Below are 26,979 nucleotides of genomic sequence, written 5' to 3' on the forward strand. Positions count from 1 at the left end.
ACTCAGTATCCTATACCTGCCTTCTCTCCATACCCCCTGATCCCCAAGGGCCACATCTAACTCCCTCTTAAATATAGCCAATGAACTGTAGCCTCAACTACTCTCTGTGGCAGAGAGTTCCAGAGATTCACCACTCTCTGTGTGAAAAAAGTTCTTCTCATCTCAGTTTTAAAGGATTTCCCCCTTATCCTTAAGCTGTGACCCCTTGTCCTGGACTTCCCTAACATCGGGAACAATCTTCCTGCATCTAGCCTGTCCAACCCCTTAAGAATTTTGTAAGTTTCTATAAGATCCCCTCTCAATCTCCTAAATTCTAGAGAGTATAAACCAAGTCTATCCAGTCTTTCTTCATAAGACAGACCTGACATCCCAGGAATCAGTCTGGTGAACCTTCTCTGCACTCCCTCTATGGCAATAATTTCCTTCCTCAGATTTGGAGACCAAAACTGTACGCAATACTCCAGGTGTGGTCTCACCAAGACCCTATGACAGAAACCAAGCAAGGTGAATAAGACAGCAAAAATAATGCAGGAGGAACTCAGCAGAACAAGCAGCATCAATGAAGGGAAAGGAATGGTCAACGTTTCAGCTCAAGAGCTTCACCTGGTGTTTTAGTGAAGCTGGTGAACAGATATCAGACAGAACACTTTTACTCCTTTGGAAATGACACTGGGATTTATTTTTACAACTTCCCAAGGAACACAGGTGTGTCTTGGTTTAATGTCCCACTCAAAAGCAGAGATCTCTGAAAGTGCAGCACCTCCTCAACACTAGATCTGGGGATGTGGGCAACACAGGCAAGACTATTGTGATTCCCCATCTGCTTGCCTTGAGGAAGAGAGAGAGATTTTTTTTAAATTCACAAATATTCTTTATTCATAATTATATAGTCAGGAATGAGCTTTTCTTTGCCTGTGCTGAAATCTACTTACCAGTCATTTGTTTAGTTGTGCCAGTTATTATTTTTCTTGGTGATTTAATGTTGCTTAAAGTATCACCCACCTTTGCATCATTGGAAATCTTGGTTATGTGACTTTTAATTCCTTTATCCAATGAAAAGCTGAAGCCTCAACAAGTTTCTTGCAGGAGGCCACGAGTCAAATCCTGCCAATTTGACCCCCATCAAGTTTTCCTTACACTAAACTCAGATCCATGAGCTTCAAATCATGATGGACGTTATCAAATGCCACCTGGAAAGTCTAACATGCAACCTGGCTGATCTATATATCGTTTCACGACTTATGTATTGGACCAAACAGTACTGGGTGTAGCTGGCACTTCTGAATTGGACCACTAACATTCAGCTATGAAACATAAACCTCAAAATCTTCAGCAGATTTCTCTACTCTCAGCTGTGGTGCCATGGACTCCAGGTTCTGGTGTCCAGGTAAAGCAGCTCACGGTATACTGACTGAGACTCACATTCCAATTCAAGCACTTTTCAAGCTGAGTACTTCATTATTTTCATGTTGATACAATTGTTGAGGCCTAATGGAGCTGACGACCTCGAGGCTCCGGAGGCGGAGCACCGTCAGGACTCGCCCTGAGCTCGCTCCCGTGAGGGTGGTCCGGATCAGGGCTGGAAGAGGTTGGGACGCTCCCGTGAGGGCGGCCAGCCCGAGGGTGGAACGAGGCTCCCGTCGGAGCGGCCGAGCTCGGGAAGGTGCGGCGCTGGCAGCCCGAGGGAGGTTCGGCGCCCAAGTCGGGGCGGCCCAGCCCGGGGAAGAAGCGACGCACAAGTCGGGGTGGCCCGGTCCGGGGGAGAAGCGACGCCCATGTCGGGGCGGCCCGGTCCGGGGGAGAAGCGACGCACAAGTCGGGGCGGCCCGGTCCGGGGGAGGTTCGGCGCCCAAGTCGGGGCGGCCCAGCCCGAGGCTGAAGACGGTGCAGTACTCACGTGAGGGTGGCTGGGACGGTGTTCTGGCGGTGGTGGCCTGAGTCCGGGGTTCGGCCGTGGGCCAGCGGCTGCGTCTGCAGGACTGGTGGGCGGCAGCTTCAACCACCCCGGGCCGCGGTGTTTGAGCCGCGGGACTATTTTTAGCATTGCCCGGGGGGGGTATCGCCTCAGCGCAGAGGGAGAAGAGGAGGGAAGAGACTGCAGACCTAAGACTTTTGCCTCCATCACAGTGAGGAGATGCTGGGTGGACTCACTGTGGTGGATGTTAATATGTGTTTATTGTTGTTTTATTGTATTGTATTATATGTATGACTGCTGCAATTTCGTTCAGACTTCGGTCTGAATGACAATAAAAGGCTATCTATCTATCTATCTATCTATCTATCTATCTATGAGCTCATACCTCGGACTTGAAACCAATTTGTTGAGACGCCAATTCTAGTCCAAACATTGCAGTGTATTGAGTTAATGATTTATGCTAATAATAATATTTGAGCACAAACCTGTCATCACAGTGTTCACAGCGAAAGTAAGGATGATACAATTGAAAAGAACTGCTTTACAGATGGACAGCAATTTCACAAATAGTCCTGTTCTCTGGGATTCTTGTCAAAAACAAAATAAAAGATTAAAATGATTTGGTAATCAAAATAATAAGACACATACAAATCATTAAAGATAGGTTTAGTTTAGTTTAGTTTAGAGATATCTGCCTGTAGTGACATTTTGCCAGCAACTCAACAGCAGAGAATTCATTATAGTTTCACTCAACTCACCTGTATCAGACACACACTGAACTTTTATCTCCTGTTTACCCCGACAATCGAGGGGTGCGTTTGATATTGAGGAAGGACATTATTGCCATAGAGGGAGTGCAGAGACGGTTCACCAGACTGATTCCTGGGATGTCAGGACTATCTTATGAAGAAAGACTGGATAGACTTGGTTTATACTCTCTAGAATTTAGGAGATTGAGAGGGGATCTTATAGAAACTTACAAAATTCTTAAGGGGTTGGACAGGCTAGAAGCAGGAAGACTGTTCCCGATGTTAGGGAAGTCCAGGACAAGGGGTCACAGCTTAAGGATAAGGGGGAAATCCTTTAAAACCGAGATGAGAAGAACTTTTTTCACACAGAGAGTGGTGAATCTCTGGAACTCTCTGCCACAGAGGGTAGTGGAGGCCAGTTCATTGGATTCATTGGCGACAGATAGCAGAATGGGCTAAGAGTTCGGCTGGTGACCGGAAGGTAGCCGGTTCAAATCCCGCTTGGAGTGCATACTGTCGTTGTGTCCTTGGGCAAGACACTTCACCCACCTTTGCCTGTAATGGAATGGCGGCAGGCGCGGGCACACCGCGACGCCCTGTGTCTCCCTTTCAAGGGAGATGCTAAAAATGCATTTCGTTGTCTCTGTACTGTACACTGACAATGACAATAAATTGAATCATTTCATTTCATTTCATTTCATTGGCTATATTTAAGAGGGAGTTAGATGTGGCCCTTGTGGCTAAGGGGATCAGGGGGTATGGAGAGAAGGCAGGTACGGGATACTGAGTTGGATGATCAGCCATGATCATATTGAATGGCGGTGCAGGCTCGAAGGGCCGAATGGCCTACTCCTGCACCTAATTTCTATGTTTCTATGTTTCTATATTGCCCTGCCAGTTGTGAAATAGCTAATCTCAGCTGCAATACTGGTTATGCTGTTTGTTCAAAGATAGACACAAAAGGCTGGAGTAACTCAGCGGGACAGGCAGCATCGCTGGAGAGAAGGAATGAGTGACATTTTGGGTAGAGACCGTTCTTCAGACCCTTCCTGTTTTTTTCAGTTTAGTTTAGAGATACAGAACGGAAACAGGCCGTTCAGCTTCCCGAGTCCATGCCGACCAGCAATCCCCACACACACTATTCTACACACACGAGGGACAATTTACAATTTTTATTGGCCAATTAAGGTCTGAATAAGGGTGTCAACCCAAAAGGGCACCTACCCATCCAGAGATGCTGCCTGTCCCACTGAATTACTCCAGCATTCTGTATCTATCTTCGGTGTAAACCAACATCTGGAGTTCCTTCCTACACATCCTACAAACCTATACGTCTTTACAATGTGGGGGGGAAACCGGAGAACCCAGAGAAAACACACGCAGATCACGGGGAGAACGTACAAACTCCGTACAGATAGCACCTGTAGTCAGGATCAAATCCAGGCTGCAGCAACACTACTGCTGCACCAGCGTGCTTCCCCCAGTTGCTAAGCTGGATGGTCATGAACTGCCTTTTTGTTTTGATCGCCACTCATATTCTCATCAATTTTAAATTTCACTTATTGAACAGATTCTCTTTCAATTCTCCCACCAGGGCTTTACAAATTTCCCAGCTTACAGTTCGTGTTTCACATGTTGTTGGTGTTCCATCAAACCTTTTCAATATCACCAAGTCCTTTGTCTCCATTAAAAGTCTTGCTCTCCCACCTGTTGTTCCCCTCCCTTCCACCCTCTCATCTCCATTCACTCATTAGGAAGCCTTGGTAATAAGAACACAACTGAAAATCTGATTTAACATTGATCAACAGATCTGGCAACTTCCTAGTAATTATCATCAGACCTATACTCCAGCAAAAAAGACGACTGCTGGAGGAATTCAGGGAGTTCAGCAACATCTGGGAAATTAAATGAATAGTTGGTGTTTAGGTTCAAGTCTCTGCATCAGTCCTGTAAGGCCACGTGTTGAAATTACATCTCTCTAGTTTCCATCCAATCATCCCTCCAAGCAGAACATCTACAAAATTACACCCTATTCACTCAATCTTTTCCATTTCTAAAATGTCGGAACAGCTGCTGGAGGAACAGGTCAGGCATGATTGGTGGAGGGAAATGAAAATTCAACGTTTCAGGTTGGGACCCTGTACTGGACTGAAAGAATGGAGGGAAGGTGGAGGTAGGGGAGGTGGGATGGAGCAAGAGCTGGCAAGCAATAGGTTTATCCATGGGCAGAAGTCTGGGGGGGGGGGGGGGGGGGAGGGGGGGGGGGGGGGGGTGAATTGCAGGAAGAATGCGGTGCGTGAAAGGGCCAGGCTAGATAGAAGCAGAGACAAAGTGGCAGAGGGGGAGGGGTTTACCTGAAATGAGAGGTTTCAATGTTCATACATTGGTTTGCGGAGCATCCAAGCAGAATACGAGGAGCTGGTGCTCTTGTTTGCATTTGGCCTCTGCCAGTGGAGGAGGCCGAGGATGGACAGACCAGTGTCATAATGGGAAGGAGAATTAAAATGGCTATCAACCAGGAGATCCAGGTGGTCACAGTGGACAAGGTGCAGGTGCTCAGAAAGTAGTCACTTTGTAAATGACACTAGACCAAGTGCAGACCCGTTGGGTCTGCTCCCCCAATGGTGTGATCCCCCATGCACCCGTCTCCTCCAATGGAACTGAAGCCGTTCTCAAAAGTAAGATTCCAGCACTGCCCTGCCTCTTTAAAAAAAAATCCAATGGCACCTCCCTGCCTGCTGCAGCAGTGAAAAGTTCAGTGTTCCTGTTTTGCAACTTTGTTTCGAAGTGTGTTGGAAGCTGACATGTAAATGGAGAAGCCTGTTTATTTTTGAAATTTTGGGGTTTGGGGTGGGGGGGGGGGGGGGGGGGGGGGGGGAAAGGATTTGATTAAAAACATGTACTTCAACACGACAAAATGAAATGAGGAGCGGATACTTAGAAAGAAAAGTGAAATCTCTACCGAAATGGAAAATATCTCGGAGATTGAGCGTCTGGATTGGGCGTGGCAATGAATCAAAGGAAGAAATGCAGCCGGCAGCCGTACATGCAAATGAATCCATTCCGATTGGACGTCTGCAAGCAACGGCCATTCCGATTGGACATCTGCGAGTATTGGGCACGAATCGAAAGGCAGGAAGGGATCCGTACTGCAGGCGGATGGACGGATTTGAGTTTTATATATATATAGATAGATATAGATAGATAGATAGATAGATAGATAGAGGAAACCTCATTGACTGGAATGAATACAATGGAAGGAGGTGCAGGTGAGTTTCTCTCACCTGGAAAGGATGTTTAGTTCCCTGTGATGCACTATTCATTTTCCTTTCTTATCAGATTCCAGAATCTGCAGCTTTTGTGACCCCACTTTTCACCTCTCAGCCTGTATCGTTATATCACCCTTGACCATACCCGACTTGTATCTGCCAATCAACCCCACCTCACCTATTGCTTGCTTGCTCGTGTCCAACCCCTGCTCCCCATCTCTTTACACTGGTCACATCTCCTCTACTCTTTCAGTCCACATTCAGCCTTTCCCTCAGTCCTCACCTCTAAACTGAATCATTGCTACAATAAAGTTCAACATAATCTGTGAAATGCAAAAGAATTGAAATGCTCCTGTCAGCGCCTCTTCTCCCAAAGAACCCTCTCCTGTCAGTTCAGAAACATCGCCTAAATATTTGCAGCACGAAACACTTCACAACTGGACAAAAAGGTAGGGCATTTACATCCCTTGGGTCATGGGGTTGGGGCTGTTCGAGTGAGGATTGATTATTCAAACTTTACTTTGTGTAAAAATAAGAACTAGTTAAATGTGAAGTGCTTGGAGTTTACACCCCTGTACATTAAACAGCATCAATACCTTTATCTGAACTCGTGTTGTGGGGCTGATTTACAAATGCTGAAGAAAGCCGCAGTCCTGTGATCAATGAAATAATAACCACGACATCCAATGGTGAAAGACCTGCAATTAAAAATGAATTCAATTAACAAACAGGCTCCTGAGAAATGACCAGCACACCTTTTACCTATTGCAACAACCAAAATGTTTATACAGTTATAATTGATGACTTCAATCTACATTTAGATTGGGTGAATCAAATTGGCAAGGGTGCTGAGGAAGAGGATTTCTTGGAATGTATGCGGGATAGTTTTCTAAACCAACATGTCGAGGAACCAACGAGAGAGCAGGCTATTCTTGTCTGGGTATTGAGTAATGAGGAAGGGTTAGTTAGCAGTCTTGTTGTGCATGCACCCTTGGGCAGGAGTGACCATAATATGGTTGAGTTCTTCATTAGGATGGAGAGTGACATTATTAATTCAGAAACAAGGGCCCTGAACTTAAAGAAAGGTAACTTTGAGGGTATGAGACGCGAATTGGCCAAGATAGACTGGCAATTACAAAATTCTTAAAGGGTTGCACAGGCTAGATGCAGGAAGATTATTCCCGATGTTGGGGAAGTCCAGGACTAGGGGTCACAGTTTAAGGATAAGAGGGAAGTCTTTTAGGACTGAGATGAGAAAATCATTTTTAACACAGAGAGTGGTGAATCTGTGGAATTCTCTGCCGCAGAAGGTAGTTGAGGCCACAGTTCATTGGCTATATTTAAGAGGGATTAGATGTGGCCCTTGTGGCTAAGGGGATCAGAGGGTATGGAGAGAAGGCAGGTACAGGATACTGAGTTGGATGATCAGCCATGATCATATTGAATGGCGGTGCAGGCTCGAAGGGCCGAATGGCTTACTCCTGCACCTAATTTGTATGAGAATGAAAATATGATTAAAGTAAAAAAGCACTACCTGCAAATGGTTGTTTGGGTTGAAATAAAAAGGCACTCTCTCTCCCCCCCTCTCCTCCCTAACTAATCTTTTTCTCTTCACGTATCTATAAAACCTTTTGGAGTCAGTCTTTATGTTCTCTGCCAGTTTTTTTTCATAATATATTTTCACTTTCCTAATTAAGTCCTTTGTCTTCCTCTGCTGGACTCTGAATTTCTCCCAGTCCTCTGGTAGGCTGAGTTTTCTGGCTAATTTGTATGCTTCATCTTTTGTATTGATACTATCCCTGATTTCCCTTATTATCCACGGATGCACTACCTTCCCTGATCTATTCTTTTGCCAAACTGGGATGAACAATTGTTGTAATTCATTCATGCAGTCTTTAAATGCCTTCCATTGCACATCCATCGTCAACCCTTTAAGAATCAATTGGCAGTCTATCTTGGCCAATTCACATCTCATACCCTCAAAGTTACCTTTCTTTAAGTTCAGAACACTTGTTTCTGAATTAATTACAAGTTTACAAGAATTATCCCAGGAATGAGTAGGTTAACGTATGGTGAGCATTTGTCAGCACTGGGCCTATACTCGCTGGAGCTTACAAGAGTGAGGGGGGGACCTCATTGTAGCATACATAGTGAAAGGCTTGGATAGAGTGGATGTGGAGAGGATGTTTCCACTAGTGAGAGAGTCCAGACTAGAGGTCATAGCCTCAGAATTAAAGGAAGTTCTTTTAGGAAGGAGATGGGGATACATTTATTTATTCAGAGGGTGGTGAATCTGTGGAATTCTTTGTCTCAGAAGGCCAAGTCAGTGGATATTTTGAAGGCAGAGATTCTTGATTAGTACTGGTGTCAGAGGTTATGGAGAGAGGCAGGAGAATGGGGTTAGGAGGGACAGATAGATCAGCCATGATTGAATGGCTGAGTAGACTTGATGGGCCGAATGGTCTAATTCTATCCTATTCCTTATGTCATTCAGCTATTGAAGTCAAAAACCTCCAGCAGGCTCTCCAGTGCCTGGCTGTAGGACAGAAGACCGCAGGTGTTGCTGGTCCTGGTGAAGCAGCTCAGATACTGACAGATACTCATTCCAGTCAATGACAGTGGACATTTTTAGGTCGGTAAAGAAAATATGTCAACAAACCTTTAAATAAAATCCAGTAGGCGAAGGTAATGTAGATGACAATAAAAAACACGGTATTACTGAAAGATAGGCTCAAAAAATAAAATTTAATTTTCAGAAGTGCTGTGGAGAAAAAAAGAAGAATTTTTAAAACTGCTGAAAATCCAAACATACTTATTACAACACAGAAGACGGAATTCCAATCCTCCCATTTTATATTCCTTTAGTCTATTCCCTCTCGCTGGCTAATAGTGCCTTTTGCTAAGGACCTACAGTACATTAAGAGTAGCTCAAGCAGACAATTAATCTACCAAAGGTAGACAAAAGAGCTGGAGAAACTCAGCGGGTGCAGCAGCATCTATGGAGCAATAGATGCAGCTGCACCTGCTGAGTTTCTCCAGCACTTTTGTCCACCTTCGATTTTCCAGCATCTGCAGTTCCTTCTTAAACAATTAATCTACTGACATGTCTTTGAAACGTGGGAGGAAACTGGAGCACGAGAAGAAAATCCACATGGCCGCAAAGATAATGAGCAACTCCACTCCGACAGCACCTCTGGTCAGGATTGAACCCAGGTCCCTGGAGATGTTTACGGCAATTTAACCATTTGCTGCACCACCCTGCCACCTTTGGCATCCATTATAAGAGCTTGACACTAGTGATTATATGTATCCTACTTCCTGGTAAGTCATAGGGCAGACTAGCTTACTCTGTGCTGCAATGACAGCAAGTGGAGAGCCCAGGAGAGACAAAAAGCACCATTACATTTGATAACACTAACGACCCACTGGCTATGAATAAGGCAGGTTATGCATACGTGTGTACATCCAGTGGATGAGGCAAGAGCCCACTTTAAATCAGCTTCCCGTGTTATCTACATAATCTCAAGGCTGCTGTTGCCACTGTCTTGCCTGGGGCAACAACAGCCAGTCTGAAGTTGCAGTTTAATTAAGAACATTCATTCTGCTGCCAAGAATTGGAACATTATTATATACTGGTGCTCATGGCCATTGCTCTGACCCCAGATGAAGACTGAGCTGCACAGCCATTTAGGCCAAATTGCCCAATTATGGGGACAATAAATGGAGGCTGCCCAGGAAGTCCACCACCCCGACACACATCGTAACAAAATCATTCATTTATTGCTTAAGAAGGAACTGCAGATGCTGGAAAATCGAAGGTAGACAAAAATGCTGGAGAAACTCAACGGGTGAGGCCGCATCTATTGCTGATGGATTTGATATCTATTGTTCTTCTTCAATCTGCTCTCAAAAATCTGGTGGCAAGATTTCATCTTGTTTTCACTCCTCTTGCCCTCTTCCAATCTCACTCCTCAAAAATATTACTGCTGAAACTTTCAAATTCATACCTTTGCCAATGCTTTTATCTGTAGGTACAGATTCTGCCTTCTATCAAAGTTACTGATTCCTATACCCCCATTATTACTGAATAAGAGTCTGAAGAAGGGTTTCGGTCCGAAACGTTGCCTATTTCCTTCGCTCCGTAGATGCTGCTGCACCCGCTGAGTTTCTCCAGCTTTTTTGTGTACCCCCCATTATTACTGATTGTCTTTCACCAGAATCCACCAGGTGCAAAACACTTAACCTGAATGTCCTTGGTACAAAACTGAGCTAGGCAACCATTAACAGCTCCATCTAAGGCCCACTTCACATGAAATCCACCATTGTCAGTGTACAACAGAGACACGAAATGCATTTTTAGCATCTCCCTTGAAAGGGAGACACAGGGCGTCCTTGCCCGCGCCTGCCGCCGTAATTACATTCCATTACAGGCAAAGGTGGGTGAAGTGTCTTGCCCAAGGACACAACGACAGTATGCACTCCAAGCGGGATTTGAACCGGCTACCTTCCGGTCGCCAGCCGAACTCTTAGCCCATTGTGCTATCTGACATCATTGTGTTCCACATCACCATACTTGTTGGAAGCGTATCCGGTGGTACCACAATAACTGTCCACTTACTGCTGCCTCTAAGTCACTCTCAAAATGTATAAGGAACCCATAGTTCGATGTGAATAAGATTGTCCCTCCGACCCTGCACCGTCCCTCACTTCTCTTTGCCCTCTGGACTAAAATATGCCAAATATCAGTCGGAAGAATAATCCCAACTCAAAACATTGCCTATCCATGTTCTCCAGAGATGCTGCCTGACCCACTGAGTTACTCCAGCACTATGTGTCTTCTTATATAAACCAGGATCTGCAGTTCCTTGTTTCTGAATTCTCCCAAATATTCCTTGTTCCCATTGCGTTTAAATTACATCTCCTCCAAGATTCTATCCCATCTCATGTTTCCTCGTTTCCGTTCTAAATGGCTTACTCCTTATTCTTAAACAGAACCAGGGGCCACAGTTTAAGAAAAATTTAGCCATTTAGAACGGAGACGAGGAAACACTTTTTCTCACAGAGAGTGGCGAGTCTGTGGAATTGTCTGCCGCAGAGGGCGGTGGAGGCCGGTTCTCTGGATGCTTTTAAGAGAGAGCTAGATAGGGCTCTTAAAAATAGCAGAGTCAGGGGATATGGGGAGAAGGCAGGAACGGGGTACTGATTGGGGATGATCAGCCATGATCACATTGAATGGCGGTGCTGGCTCGAAGCGCCGAATGGACTACTCCTGCACCTATTGACTATTATCTCAGTTCCAAAGTCATCTTATCCGAAGAGATTTTATGTACATTAAGGGGGGAAAAAGGTAATCAGAGTGCGAATAGGGCCACTCAGTAATCCACTGCATGGAACCACAGGAAATGGACAAGGACCTCAATGAGGATTTCTCCTATCTATATCGTGGAAGAAGACATGAAGACTGCGGAACATGGGCAATCAATGGAAATGTTTTAAGGCAGTTAGTATTATGGTTGAGGAGGTGAAAAATGTTCTAACTCGAATGAAGGTAGACAAATCTCTGTGGACAATGCGGGTTGCCGGAGAAGAAATTGCAGGTGCCCTGGCTGAGATTTATTAGTCAGAAGACTGGAGAGTGGCTAGTGTACCTCTATTTAAGAAGGACTACAGGGAAAAGCCTGGGAACTATATGCCAGTGAGTCTAACATCTGTGATCGGAAAGTTACTAGCGAGTATTCAGAGGGATAAGATATACATGTATTTAGATAGACAACAGCTGGTTAGGGATAGTCAGCACAGTTTTGTCCGTGGGAGGTCCTGTCTCACAAATCTGATTGTAGTTTTTTGAAGATGTAACCAAACAGGTTGATGAGGGTCGAGCTGCAGACATTGTAAATATGGATTTCAGCAAGGAATTTGACAAGGTAGGCTGCTCTGAAAGGTGAGATCGCATGGGATCCAAGGAGAGTTAGCAGGTTGTTTAGTAGTGTGCCCATTGCTGTTTATCATCTGTATAAATGATGTGAATGAGAACATACAAGGCATGATTAGTAAGTTTGCAGATAACACTAAATTGGGTGGTATCATAGATCGCAAAGTTGTTTATCAAAAATTGCAGCAGGCTCTTAATTGGTTGGGCAGCTGGTCTGAGGATTGGTTATTGGAGTTTAATTCAGTTATGCGAGGTGTTGCGTTTTAGGAAGTCTAACCAGGGCAGGACCTGCACAATGAATGGCAGGGCTCTGGAGTGTAGAGCAGAGGGAGTTGGGAATGCAGGTACATAGTTCCTTAAAGGTGGAATCACAGGTAGATAGGGTGGTCAAAAAGACTTTTGACACATTGGCCTTCATCAGCCAGAGTATTGAATATAGATAGAAACATAGCAACATAGAAATTAGGTGCAGGAGTAGGCCATTCGGCCCTTCGAGCCTGCACTGCCATTTAATATGATCATGGCTGATCATCCAACTCAGTATCCCGTACCTGCCTTCTCTCCATACCCTCTGATCCCCTTGGCCACAAGGGCCACATCTAACTCCCTCTTAAATATAGCCAATGAACTGGCCTCAACTACCCTCTGTGGCAGAGAGTTCCAGAGATTCACCACTCTCTGTGCGAAAAAAGTTCTCCTCATCTCAGTTTTAAAGGATTTCCCCCTTATCCTGAAGGGGGAAATGTTGGGAGGTTGGGATGTTGGGAGGTTATGTTACAACCATATAAAACATTGGTGAGTATTAATTTGGAGTATTATGTTCAGTTTTGGTCATTCTGTTATAAAAAATATGTTGTTAAGCTGGAAATGGTGCAGAGAAGATTTGTGAGGAGTTGCCAGGACATGAGGACCTGAGCTATGCAGCGACGTTGAGCAGGCTAGGACTTTATTCCTTGGAGTGCATGTCGATAAAGGATGTTTATTGAGGTGTATAAAATCATGAGAGGAATAGACTGGGTAAAAGTATTTTATTGTTATATGTCCCAGATAGAAAAATGAAATTCTTACTTGCTGCAGCCCCACAGATGGGGTAAACATAGTACACTGTAAACATATGATAAATGAGAGAGGAAAAAATAAGATCAGTGGTAACTCATAAAATAAGTTGAGATATTATCTCTGAACTTATTTTTTTCTTATTCTCATTTATCATATTGTTTACAATGTACTATGTTTACATATTCTGTTGTGCTGCTGCAAGTAAGAATTTCATTGTTCTATCTGGGACATATGACAATAAAACACACTTGTCTCTTGAGTAGGGGAATCAAGAACATAGGTTTAAGTTGAAGGGTTTCACAGGTTTCATAGGGACCTGAGGGGCAAATTATTTTTAAACCATATAACCATATAACAATTACAGCACGGAAACAGGCCATCTCGACCCTTCTAGTCCGTGCCGAACACATAATCTCCCCTAGTCCCATATACCTACGCTCAGACCATAACCCTCCATTCCCTTCCCATCCATATAACTATCCAATTTATTTTTAAATGATAAAAACAAACCTGCCTCCACCACCTTCACTGGAAGCTCATTCCACACAGCTACCACTCTCTGAGTAAAGAAGTTCCCCCTCATGTTACCCCTAAACTTCAGTCCCTTAATTCTCATGTCATGTCCCCTTGTTTGAATCTTCCCTACTCTCAGTGGGAAAAGCTTTTCCACGTCAACTCTGTCTATCCCTCTCATCATTTAAAAAACCTCTATCAAGTCCCCCCTTAACCTTCTGCGCTCCAAAGAATAAAGCCCTAACTTGTTCAACCTTTCTCTGTAACTTAGTTGCTGAAACCCAGGCAACATTCTAGTAAATCTCCTCTGTACTCTCTCTATTTTGTTGACATCCTTCCTATAATTAGGCGACCAAAATTGTACACCATACTCCAGAATTGGCCTCACCAATGCCTTGTACAATTTTAACATTACATCCCAACTTCTATACTCAATTTTTTAACACAAAGCATGCTTGGTTGAATCATTGAATAGGTATATGGAATGAGCTGTCATAAGAGGTAGCTGAGGCAGGTACTATCACAATATTGAAAAAATATTTGGACAGGTACAATAATAGGATAGGTTCAGAACGATATGGGCCAAATGCAAGCAGGGGGGATTATTATAGATGGGGCATGTTGGTCAGCATAGGCAAGTTGGGGCAAAGCCTGTTTCCAAGCTCTATGACTATGAATCTATGACAGCCTGTGATATAGGGGGCCCCTCTATTAGGATGTTTATAAAGAGCAAAGAAGAAGAATATTCTATCCAATGTGACCATGTTGGCCAATATTGGACTTTAGGACAATCCCATTTCCCTGTCCTTGTCAGTGGTTTTCTAGTGCTTTACAACATGGTGAGGGATTTCACCTCCATCAACTTTGGAAACAATAAGTTAGTGAGCTCCAGATCCCCGTCACTCACTGGTTACAAAACAATTTTCTACACCTCAAGTCTTTCTACCAAATGAAATAAATTAATGTTATTCTCCACCTGTCTGATGGGAATATTTCCTTCCTGTTCTAACTCTCTAGATCTTGTATAATTATGTGCACTTCAGTCTCCTTTGTTCCAAAGAACCCTCTGTGACTGACAAATCAATACATTCGCTGAAAACTCAAAATTAAAGATATTCCCTGGACCCAGCAAGTGAGGAGAGCTGAAAACTGAGTTAATTGTATAAGTTTTATGTTTCATAGACACCTGATTAGATTGGATACCAACTGATTAGACTAGGATCTAAAAGACAGTCTTATGAAGAAAGACAAATATGAGACTGCTGTCCTTTATCGGTCTCCATTGAGAGCATTTAGGAGACTGTGAGCGTGTGGTATAGAAACTTACAAGCGGCTCAGAGGAAAGGGCTTGGACAGGCCATTGACAACGCCCAGAGGAAGATGTCGTTCCCGATCCTTGGGAGGACTTACCAGTTCCCGGGTCACCAAAAAAAGAGTATCATAGAGGACATTTAAACCCCGGACACTCCCTGTTTGAACTGTTTTCGTTAGGCAGACGGTACAGATCTACAAGGACAAGGACGAACAGACTACAAAACAGTTTTTTTACCCCACTGCTATAAAAGCATAAATGTAGCTATATTTAAGAGGCAGTTAGATGTGATACTACTGTGGCTAAGGGGATCAGGGGGTGATACAAGGTACTGTGGTACACTGTGGGATGATCGACAGAAGATCATATTGAATGGCGGTGCAGGCGTGCTAAGGGCCGAATGGCCTACTCCTGTTAATTTCTATGTTATCTTGTATGTATGTTAGCTTTTAGAAATGTTTGAATGGTGCGCTGACTGGCTGACATTTTAAAATTTCGTTGTACATGGTTCATGTTACAATGACAATAAAGAAACTATTCTATTCTATGCTGCTTCTCAAGTTTGCACTGGGCTTTGCCGGCACAGTGGAAGAAGCCAATTGGGTGTGAGGTGCAGAATTAAGTAACAAGCTGTTGGAAGCTGAGAAGTACTCTTGCTGCTGTTCTGCAAAGCAGTCATGCAACCTGTGATTGTTTCGCCAATGTGCAGAGGCCACATTGTGAACAGCAAATAGAGTACACAAAATTGGAATCGCTGCTGCACCTGGATGGACTATTTGGCTCCCTGGATGGAGGGACGTAATGGGGGATATATATATTTGCATTGAAACGTTTCAGGGGAAGGACTGTCCTCTCAAATAGGGCAAATGTATCTGATGGTGGACATGGGACAGGCACTGCACGATGGTGATGTGTTCATGCATGAATGTTTCTGTGGTAAACATCCTGGACTGAAAGGTGCTTTTGAAGAACTGTGGCCTAACACCCAAGAGAAATGACCACCAGGCTTGCTGGACAGATACTTTCACATTGCCATTGTGTGATACGAGATACGAGAGCGACTCTGTGGCTGAACAAGGAGTGCATGGGGACCGCCCACAGCTCCCTACTATCAAGCTCCACACCCAATGCCACAAGGTATGAGAGAGGCTTCCCTCCTCCACCCCACTGCCACCTATGCTCCTCTCGCCTCTAACCTGACTGGTGTTACAAGAAGTGACAAGACTTCTCTCAAGGCCACCTCCTCAACACCCCTCTGGAGTTAGGTCAAAGGAGACTCCAGAATCTTTTCAGGAATTCGACACGACAAAGCACCAGTTCATAATTTGTGCAACAATGTGGGAGAATTGCATTCCACAGGTCACATGGACTGAGAGCAGGAACTAGAGTGGGAGGTGAGATTAGGAGGATGGCAGAAAGCTGCAATATCACTTTTGTTTGCTTGCTTTTGTACAAATTGAAGGCATCTAGGTGAAGGCACCTGAAAGTCCATACAAAGCAAAGTAATCATTTCCAAATACCTCCAAGTGTTTTCCATCTCCACTGGTCCGGAAACATAGCTGGATGAAGAGATGCTGAAGAGAGCACCAGTCCTGCAGTTGATGCTGCGACAAGTACAACTTCCTTGAGCGAAAGGCCTACAATTAAAAATAAATTCAAATAATGAAATGCAATCGGGCACCAGGCTTTGTACCATTGCTTTTGACAACCAAACCATCCCACCCTCTGGAGGGAATGAATGGGTGATGTTACGGGTCAATACCAAATTGGGTCTGAAGAAGGGTCTCGACCCGAAAAGTCACCCATTCCTTCTCTCCAGAGATGCTGCCTGTCCCGCTGAGTTACACCAGCATTTTGTGTCTATCTTTAGAATTTTATCTTGTGGGCAGGCCATGTCTTTATTCATATTTATTTTGAAGTTAATAGTATTGTGGCCACTGGTCCCAATAGGCTTGCCCTTCGACATCAGATTTTAAAAAAGTTAGTTTTATGAAATAACTAAGAATGTTGACAAGGGAAGGCTATCGACATGCGTGCTCAGCCCCCTGTTCTACTCACTCTATACCCATGACTGTGTAGCCGGACATAGTCCAAACTCCATCTTCAAGTTCACCGACAACACTACTGTTGTGGGACGAATCACTGATGGTGATGAATCAGAGTATAGAAGTGAGATCGACCGATTGACCAAATGGTGCCAGCACACCAACCTGGCTCTCAATATCAGTAAAACCGATGAACTGATTGTGGAGTTTAGAAGAGGAAGGATGAAGACCCACAATCCTGTTTATATAATAATAATAATAATGTTTATTTATATAGCACTTTTCAACAAAACCAGTATTTGAACCAAAGTGCTTTACAGAGATTGATTAAATTAATTGAACAGATCAAATGTCAATAAATCCATACAAAACAAAAAAGAGAAAAAGAAAAAAAGACACAGAACAGTACACTATAGAAATCAACATGAAACGTCCCCCCACAGCAGAATTCACTGTGAGGGAAGGCACTAAACATATCCAGTTCTCCCCCTCATAGTCCACCCGAGGTCGGGGTCTATATGTGGCCTCCTCAGCCAACCCGATGTTTTCAGGCCCTCTGCCGCGAAGCTGGATCATCGGCGTCGGGTGAACATTCTTCAACGGCCTGGACTGAAGCGGCCGCTTCCTCCCCGAAGACTGCAATGTCCAAAGGTCTCAGGCCGCGCTGGCCGGACCTCTGACACTGGCGAACTCGGACACCAGGCCCCGCGGTGTTGAAATCCAGTGCCGCCCGCCCGCGGCTGGACGCTCTGCAGCCGCAGCTCAGCGATGTTGCAGTCGGCGTTCCCAGTGCCCCGGAGCTTACCGGAAGGCGACCCGGTAAGGCATCGCCAGCTCCGTGTTGGTGTTGGTGTCCCAGCATCTGCACTGCCGGCGAAGCTGTAGTCCCGGCAGGAAATCGTCGCTCCAGCGCTGCTCCAGCTCGATGGTAGGCCGCACAGAGAGGACGAAGAAGCGGTTCAGAAGAAAACCGCATCTCCGACCAGGGAGGACTGGGATTAAAACAGTTTCCCCCTTCTCCCCCCCCCACCCACCACACAAAAGAAGACTTCCAATGAACAATTTTCACGGACAGGACTAAAAATAAAAATAAAAAAGGGAGAAAGGACGGACTGCAGGAGGAGCAGCCATACACAACGGCGCATCACCCCCGCAGTCCGCCATATCAATGGGACGATGGTGGAGAGAGTCAAATACTTGAAATTCCTGCACGTGCATATTTCCAAAGATCTTTCCTGGACCCAGCACACTGTTGCAATTATAAATAAAGCGCATCAACGCCTCTACTTCCTGAGAAAATGACAGAGATTTAATATGTGAAAGAGGATTCTCTTGAACTTGCACAGGGGAACAGTAGAGAGCATATTGACTGGTTGCATCATGGCCTGGTCCAGCAACTTGAATGCTCAGGAACGGAGAATACGTCAAAAATTGTGAACACTGCCCAGTCCATCACCGGCTCTGACCTCCCCACCACTGAAGGGATTTATCGGAGTCACTGCCTCAAAAAGGCAGCCAGCATCATCAGAGACCCACACCACCCTGGCCACACTCATTTCATCCCTGCCATCGGGAAGAAGGTACAGGAGCCTGAAAACTGTAAAGTCCATGTTCATGAACAGCTTCTGATCTACAACCACCAGGCTATTAAACACTACAACCTCAGATAAGCTCTGAACTACAATCGATTATTAGATTATTATAATAATAATTATTATTATTATCATTGCACTAGCATTGTTTGTTTTTTGTGTATGTGTGTATGTATATATATATATGTATATATGTATAGATGTATATAGTATATATATATATGTATTTAGTATAGATGTACTGTATATAGTTTACTATACTTAGTTTTAGTTTTATATATATCTATTATATATTAAAACTGTGTGTGTGTGTGTGTGTGTGTGTGTGTGTGTGTTTGTGGCTGTGTGTGTTTAAGGGTGCCAGATTTGGCCTTTGATTCACTGCTACGCCAGCACTCCGTCATTAAACACCATCATTTTTTCCATGTCGCTGGCTCATTCACTTTTAATTGAATTGAATTGAATTGAATCCTTTATTTGGCTTGGCTTTTAAAGGGATTTCAGAGAATGTGTTTCGTTGGCTTGCAAAGTGTTTGCCCAATTGGCTTGGCTTTTAAAGGTCATTTGGAGAACGTGTTTCATTGGCTTGCAAAGTGTTTACATCCGATTTTGCATTCCTCAAAACATTTTTTTCTTTTTTATGTACCCATTTTTAAATAAAATTCTCCACCCTCTCCCCTCCCCCCCCTCCGTCCCCCTCACTCATTTTGTCGCCTCCTGCTGGCCAGCGACCATAACGGCTGCTGACGCCCGGCTCTCCTCCAAAGACGCCGCCATTTTTGCCTGCCACGCTGACTCAAGCCAAACATCGCATCATCAAACGCTGCTTTTCCAGCAGCGGGGGAACAGCCAGTGTGACAGAGCCGATGTCTCAGAAGTGCCGAGGATGCCACGCCTCACACTCTCTAACCACAGCTTTCACTCACTTCATTCCCCAGTGAGTTCAGTTTGGTAACAACACCCCCCTCCGAGATTTTTCCCCCCACTTCAACTCCCTCCCTCCCTCCCCATCCTCTCCTTCCACTCCCCCCCTCTCCCCCCCTTCACCCCACTTCACCCCGCCCTCCGCCCCCCCCCCCCGTACTAGGGGTCTGAAGCGCCGAGTATGCGAGCCCATGGAGCCCAGAAATATCGAGAAAGTTCTGCAGAACCCCGCCCACCACAGCCTTGCTCGGGGTCCACGCCCGTCCACATCCTCGCTCCGCAGACCTCACACACTCTAACCAGTTGGAGTGGGGGCCAACCGTGGGTTTGGGATGGGGCCGTGACCGGGGCCAAAAAAAAAAGCCGCCCCATGTACGCCCATCGCACTCCCCCCCCCCCCCCCCCCCCCCCCCCCCCCCCAGAAAACAGACCTTCATGGTCAGGTCAACACCTCTGCAACTGGGAATTGGAAATGGTGCCAAACTGGTGAATCTGTATACCAGGGCTCTCCAAACGATGGCTCTGTCCTCTCTCTGTCTCTCACTGCCCTTTCTCTCCATCGGTCACTCCAACGCTCCCCGTTGTTGTTCAATCACTCCAATCAATCTACTCCAAGTTTTCATTGCCAAACCAAACATCCCATAGCGGCTAAGTGGCTATAGGATCTTTGGAGAGAACGAGCGTTCACAGCCCGCGGCTCGACTCATGCACGCCCGCTCCCCCCACTTCACCTCCCCTCCTCTCCTTCCTTCCCTCCCCCTCTTCTCCCCCCCACTCAGCCCCCCCCCCCCCCCCCCCCCCCCCCCCCCCCCCGCAAACGCGCGTTGGGGAAACAGACCCAAATTGGCTTGGCTTTTAAAGGGCTTTCAGAGAATGTGTTTCGTTGGCTTGCAAAGTGTTTGCCCAATTGGCTTGGCTTTTAAAGGGCTTTCGGAGAACGTCTTTCGTTGGCTTGCAAAGTGTTTGCCTAATTGGCTTTTTTTTTTAATTAAAAAAAAAAAATGTTTATTAGAAGCAATGTACAGTAGTATAAACCGTGGCATATGACAAAATAAATTTAAAATGGAAGATGTACATTAAATGTAACAATAAATAAATAGAACAAGAGAGAAAGAGGGAGTGTAAAATAATGAATGTGTAAACCCCTAGACTACCAGATAGTGCAGTCCAGGAGTGAATGAGTAAAAGCCTATAGAAGAATAAGAAGACAAAGACCAAAAATAATAAAGAAAAATAAAAAAGGGATCTTTACGTGTTGATATACCTGCTTCATCTCTCACCCTGTCCGTGAATCAGTTTAATTCCAGAGTTGTGTTGCACCATACTATACTTGTAGTGAATCAATGAAAGGAGACCATATCTTTAAAAATTGCTCTGATTTTCCTGCTAAGACGCGTCTCATATCTTCAAGATGTAGCGTCTCAGGCATGCTTGTGATCCACATTTTAAGCGTTGGGGTGGATGCATTTTTCCAAAATGGAAGTGTACGTTTTTTTGCCGTAATTCAGGAAATGTCTTTGAAATATTGAAAGTTCTGAGCAGGCACCTGTTGTTCCAAAAATAATCAATTATGTACGGGGTCCAGTTTTGTTTTTCATACTTTTGAGAAGATTTCAAAGATTTCTTTCCAAAGTTTATGGAGTTTTTTGCAAGAGGCAAAGGAGTGTGTTATAGTTGCTTCTTGAAATAAACATTTGTCGCAAATGGGAGATACATTTGGGGAAATGTTGTTCAGTTTAGTTTTTGAGTAATATATTCTGTGTAGTATTTTAAATTGGATTAGAATATGTCTTGCATTAATCGAACAATTATGTACATATAGAAGATATTTTCCCCATCTGTCTTTGGGAATTTTTAAGCTTAATTCCTGTTCCCACTCTCTTCTAATTACATCTGACAGTGGAATTTCTATATTTAGAATGATATTGTACAAGTATGATATTAAATTATTTGACCCTGGGATTCTATTCATACCTTCATCTAATATATCTGGGAACAGAGTTTGATATTCGTGGGTATATGTTTTCAAATAATCTCGAATTTGAAGATCTCTAAAATATTGATTACCTTTCAGACTGTATTTTGATTGTAATTTCTGAAATGATAAAAAGGTTTCCCATTTCGTACAAATCTCTAATCTTTTAATCTTTTTAATTCCTAGTCTTTCCCAATGAATAAACGTTTTATCTATAATAGATGGTTTGAACGACAGATTATTAGCTATTGGAGAAAGAAGAGATAGATGTCTTAGTTTAAGAGTAAATTTTACTTGTCTCCAAACTCTTAAAGTGCTATGAATAATCGTTTTTTCTTGTATATTGTATTCTTCAACTTTATTGGGGAGAGAAGGATCACGCCGAAGTTAAAAGGCAAACAATCCTCTCTCTCCATTACTACCCAATCTACCTGTTGACATGACTTGTCCAGCCAGTGAATTAGATTTTTAATATTCACTGCCCATTAATAGTACAAGAAGTTGGGGAGCGCCAGTCCACCAATTTCTTTGGGTTTACATACATGTCGTCTATGAATTCTGTGTGATTTATAATCCCAAATAAAATTTGTAATATGGGAATCAAGTTTAAAAAAAAAAAAATTTAGGTAGATATATGGGTATTGATTGAAATAAGTAGAGAATTTGTGGGAGAATGATCATTTTTATGGCATTTATTCTGCCTATTAGAGACATCGGAAGTGTTTTCCAGAATTGAATCAGAACGTTTCATTTAGTAACTTAAACGCAGGAAGTTTGCATTGAATAAATAATTATATTTTCTGGTTACTTGGATACCGAGGTAATTAAATTTTTCTGTAGCAATTCTAAAAGGAAATTTTAAAAGGTGTGTCGACTCTTGGGGTTTTATTGCCATTATTTCACTTTTATTCCAGTTTATTCTATATCCTGAGAAAGAACTGAATTCCTCTATTAGATTTAATATATTTGGTATACTAACGTGAGATTTTGTATAATAATAAGTCATCTGCATATAATGATATTTTTTTATTGGAATGTTTAGTATTATAACCGTGAATATTCGGATGCATTCTTATACTTTCCGCTAAGGGCTCTATCGCAAGAGCAAATAGCAGGGGTGCACAACCTTGTCTTTAAGAGGGAACTGCAGATGCTGTAGTATCGAAGGTTACACAGAAAAGCTGGAGAAACTCAGCGGGTGCAGCAGCATCTGTGGAGCGAAGGAAATAGGCAACGTTTCGGGCCGAAACGAAGGGTTTCGGCCCGAAACGTTGCCTATTTCCTTCGCTCCACAGATGCTGCTGCACCCGCTGAGTTTCTCCAGCTTTTCTGCACAACCTTGTCTATTGCCCCTGGATAAGAGAAATTTCAGAGAAAGTATGTGGTTGGTCAATATTCTAGCAGTCGGCCTGTCATATAGTAATTTTATCCAGTTGGACGTTATTTAAAGCACTTTTTTGCTTCATCAGCAGCCTCAACAAGAGGCTTTAAACGTTTGAATCATTCGATTTACACACTGTATCTTCACCATGTTCTGAAATTACTTGGCATTTTAGTATTGGTTGTGCGTGTGTGTGTGTTGTGTGTGTGTGTGTGTGTGTGTGTGTGTGTGTGTGTGTGTGTGTGTGTGTGTGTGGTGTGTGTGTGTGTGTGTGTGTGTGAGTCTCTGTGTGTGTGTGTGTCTGTGTCTGTGTGTCAGTGTGTGTGTGAGTGTGTGTCCGTGTCTGTGTGGGGCTGTGTCTGTATTTGAGTGTGTGGGTGAGTGTGTGTGTGTGTATGTCTATGTGTGTGTGTGTGTGTGAGTCTCTGTGTGTGTATGGGGGTTGCACGTAAGGTCACTGGGCAAAGGGCTTGACGAATGGAACCGCACAATCCATCTGGAGGACATCGCAGCTTCCGGTATATGTTGTTAATACACGAAACGCGTACTTTCCTATCTGTTAAAAACTGCCAAAATGGTAAGTTTTTTGTGCTGTAAATAATTGTGGACTTCGGGGTAACCATGAGAGACATCTATCCTACTTCAGAATTCCAAAAGTGAAAGAAATGAAGGTAAAGAGAAGTGAGAGCTGAAGGGACAACAACAGCTAAAGTGCTTGGCGAACATTGGCTGTGCAGATATCGAGATTGAAAATATTGGGAATTATCGCATTTTCTCACTGCGTTTCATCAACAGTAAGGCACGTGTTTTTCTTGATCTAGAAAGTTTCAGAAGTGATAAATCTGACTGTAAAAATTTTAAATCGCCCATGGTTCTGAAGTGGGTTTTTACATGCAAAAAGAAAACGCTTCTGAAGCTACATTTATCATTAAAAAAATCTCCAGACTTACGAGTGGTGTGTGGAAAAGTTCTGTCACTTTCTATAATTCATATCTATAATTATGGTATTGAGATGTATATTTTGGCAAATAATAAAATGGCCTGACAGCTTAAACACCCACTGTCTTTCAATAGGATATTGTCAATTTGCTGAGGTTGATTATGTCCAATTAACAGCTAACAATTATGCCATTCCTTGGCTTGCATCTGTGTAAAATGTAATTCAAAACCTATGTACGGTTTGCGATTTTTTTAAAGAATAATGCCAGCCCATCAGCTGTGAGTGACTGAACTGCCAGCGCACCAGCCATGAGTGACTGCACTGCCAGCCCACCAGCCGTGAGTAAGTGAACTGCCAGCCCACCATCTGTAAGCGACTGAGCTGCCAGCCCAATAATCCATTCAGTCCATCCTCTCTCCCTTCTCTCTCGCAGAGTCTGTCACCTGTTTTGGGCAGAATTTCTGGCAGTTTCTCAGCTGCCAGCCTGCCAGGTCCGAGTGAGTGACTGCCAGGCTGCCTGGCCTCAGTGACTGAGCTGCCTGGCCTCAGTGACTGAGCTGCCAGTCCAAGAATCCATTCGGCACACAATGTCCATACTAGAGCAACAGAAAGCCCCCCCCCCTCACCCCCCCCCCCGCCAGCAATATTGGAATTGGTGGAGAGGTGGAATATTGCATTGGGTGACCAGCCCTCCTGTGTGATACTAGTCCCACTTAGTCTAGTATCCCTCTAAACTTGTCCTATCCATGTACCTGTCTAATTGTTTCTTAAACGTTGTAATAGTTCCTGTCTCAACTAACTCCTCCGGCAGCTCATTCCATACATTCACAACCCTGTGTGTGAAAAGGTTATCCCTCAGATTCCTATCAAATCTTTCCCCCTTCACCTTAAACCTATGTCCTCTGGTTCTCAATTTCCCTATTCTGAGCATGAGTCTCTATGATTTTACCTGACCTATCATGATTTTGTACACCTCTAAGATCAGCCTCAGTCTCCTGCCATCCAACGAATAAAGACCTCGCCTGTTCAACCTCTCCCAATATCTCAGACCCTCCAGTCCTGGCACCATCCTCATAAATCTTCTCTGGATGCTTTCCAACTTGACAACATCCTTCCTATAACGTGGTGTCCAGAACTGAACATGATATCACCATCAATTTAGGAGATTGAGAGGGGATCTTATAGAAACTTACAAAATTCTTAAGGGGTTGGACAGGCTAGATGCAGGAAGATTGTTCCCGATGTTAGGGAAGTCCAGGACAAGGGGTCACAGCTTAAGGATAAGGGGGAAATCCTTTAAAACCGAGATGAGAAGAACTTTTTTCACACAGAGAGTGGTGAATCTCTGGAACTCTCTGCCACAGAGGGTAGTTGAGGCCAGTTCATTGGCTATATTTAAGAGGGAGTTAGATGTGGTCCTTGTGGCTAAGGGGATCAGGGGGTATGGAGAGAAGGCAGGTACGGGATACTGAGTTGGATGATCAGCCATGATCATATTGAATGGCGGTGCAGGCTCGAAGGGCCGAATGGCCTACTCCTGCACCTAATTTCTATGTTTCTATGTTTCTATGTCAAGCAACTATGTACTTGTATTCTGAGACCCCTCTGCTCTCCAACATTCGCCAGAGTCCTACCATTCACAGTGTAAGATCCTGTCCATGTTAAGGGCCTGTCCCACTTGGGTATAATTTGTGCATCATTTACGCGACAGGCCGACAGTGACGGTCGCGTGAAAATCATCTAGCAGTACAACAGTCGTGCGCCATTTGTTCTGTTGAGGGCCCTGCTTCTTTTGAGAGCCATTTGCGATGTCGTCATACTTAGTCCGATCTCCGTGGCAAGGATTTTCCCAGTGAAAATCAAAGATACTATGGTGAACCTTTTTCAAATCTACGCGCGCTTTATACCCCCGGGGCACCAGCAGTTTCCCTGAATTCCCAAATCTTGAAGGAGGAACATTGTGCTAACTTACCTGCCATTACCACTTGCAACTAAACCAATAATTAAATAACGTTGCACATTGAACATTATCCTCCGATTTGCTCTGATAGCCTCCTTGCCTCTGTCTCCTCACCAAAGACTCCTGAGCCAAAGACTAGTACTTTACTTCTCCACAGCACTTCAGACTCTTGAGCCAAAGACTCTCACTTTACCTCTCCACAGCACTTAAGACTCTTGAGCCAAAGACTCTCACTTTACCTCTCCACAGTACTTCGCCTCAACACAGCCTCTCTCCAAATACGGCTGCTCCCAATGGTCTGAGGAAGGGGCACGAACGGAAATGTCAACCATCGTTTTTCTTCTGAGATGTTGCCTGACCAGGTGAGTTGCTCCAGCACGTTGTGTCCATCACTAGGATTGGTGTGATGAGTTTGGAAAGGGTCCAAAATGGGAGTTTTCAGAAATGTGGAGATTGTAGAAACTGAGGAGGTCTCTGGATCAGAATAGATTGTCAGGAGATCTGGTTGAGATAACTACACTGAGAGGAATGCAGATACAGTAAATAGAGAAACTGTTCCTATTGATGGAGGAGCCAGGAACTAGGGACAGGAAATGAAGGTGACTGGCAAAGGAAAGAAGTGGCATGAGGAAAGTTATTGTACACAGCAGGTGGATGGGATCTGGAATTCACTCAGGGCAGTGTACAAAGTCAATTGTAGTGTCTGTGAGGGATCTGGATAAATGTCTTAAATAAACTTTGCAGGGCAATGGGGAGAGGAGATGATAGTGTGATTAACTTGATTGCTTTAGCATAAAACTAGTACATTTGTGAACAATGTGTACCTTCCATGTTATAGTCATTCCACGAGTCAGTGAACTCTATTAATTTGGCTCTTGCCTGTCTTTGCTGCAGTGTTAATTCACACAAACTGCATCTAATAGCTCACTAAGGTGGTTAGAAATATTCTCAAAATATCATTCATAAACAAAACCTTACCTTGAAGAATTAAGGTGTAATTTGCCTGGATGGAGCTGACGGGATTAGTTGCAACACAGGTGTACATTCCACAATCATCAATCGATGCGCTTGGGATGACCAGGGTCCTGTTTCCATCCATTAGCCAGTGATGATGTGAGACCTCTCCTCCATCTTTTTGCCACTGATACTCAATATGATCTCCACTGACCTCACAGGTGAGCTGGACAGTGAACCCCAGTGATTTGGTGTTGGGCAAAATGGAAGCTTCTGTCAGATTATCTAGAGAGGAAAATATGAATTAATCTATGCCCACATTCTGAAAATTAAAACTGTTGCCAGTGTTCTAAAGTAGTATGCAAGCACTCTAATATGATTATACTATGAGAATTAAAGAATTAAGGGACAGAAGTTTAGGGGTAATATGAGGGGGAACTTCTTTACTCAGAGAGTGGT

The 26,979-nt window shown here is 44.0% G+C and overlaps 1 protein-coding gene across 1 annotated transcript in view; it reads right to left on the reverse strand.

The window, feature by feature from the left end:
* Positions 1–2,295: 2,295 nt before the first annotated feature.
* The window catches only part of LOC129694457 (CD48 antigen-like), a 36,487-nt gene continuing 11,803 nt past the window's right edge, over positions 2,296–26,979 (reverse strand). Inside the window, exons 3-7 of the mRNA XM_055631174.1 lie at positions 26,545–26,805; positions 16,270–16,386; positions 8,593–8,694; positions 6,530–6,631; positions 2,296–2,502 (exon numbers count right to left, since the gene is read on the reverse strand). Of these exons, the coding sequence (XP_055487149.1) occupies positions 2,363–2,502; positions 6,530–6,631; positions 8,593–8,694; positions 16,270–16,386; positions 26,545–26,805 (722 nt within the window). The 3' untranslated portion in view covers positions 2,296–2,362. The remainder of the gene's footprint in view (positions 2,503–6,529; positions 6,632–8,592; positions 8,695–16,269; positions 16,387–26,544; positions 26,806–26,979) is intronic.

The sequence above is a fragment of the Leucoraja erinacea genome, unplaced genomic scaffold (genome assembly GCF_028641065.1).
Source record: "Leucoraja erinacea ecotype New England unplaced genomic scaffold, Leri_hhj_1 Leri_67S, whole genome shotgun sequence".
NCBI classification, from domain to species: Eukaryota; Metazoa; Chordata; class Chondrichthyes; order Rajiformes; family Rajidae; genus Leucoraja; species Leucoraja erinaceus.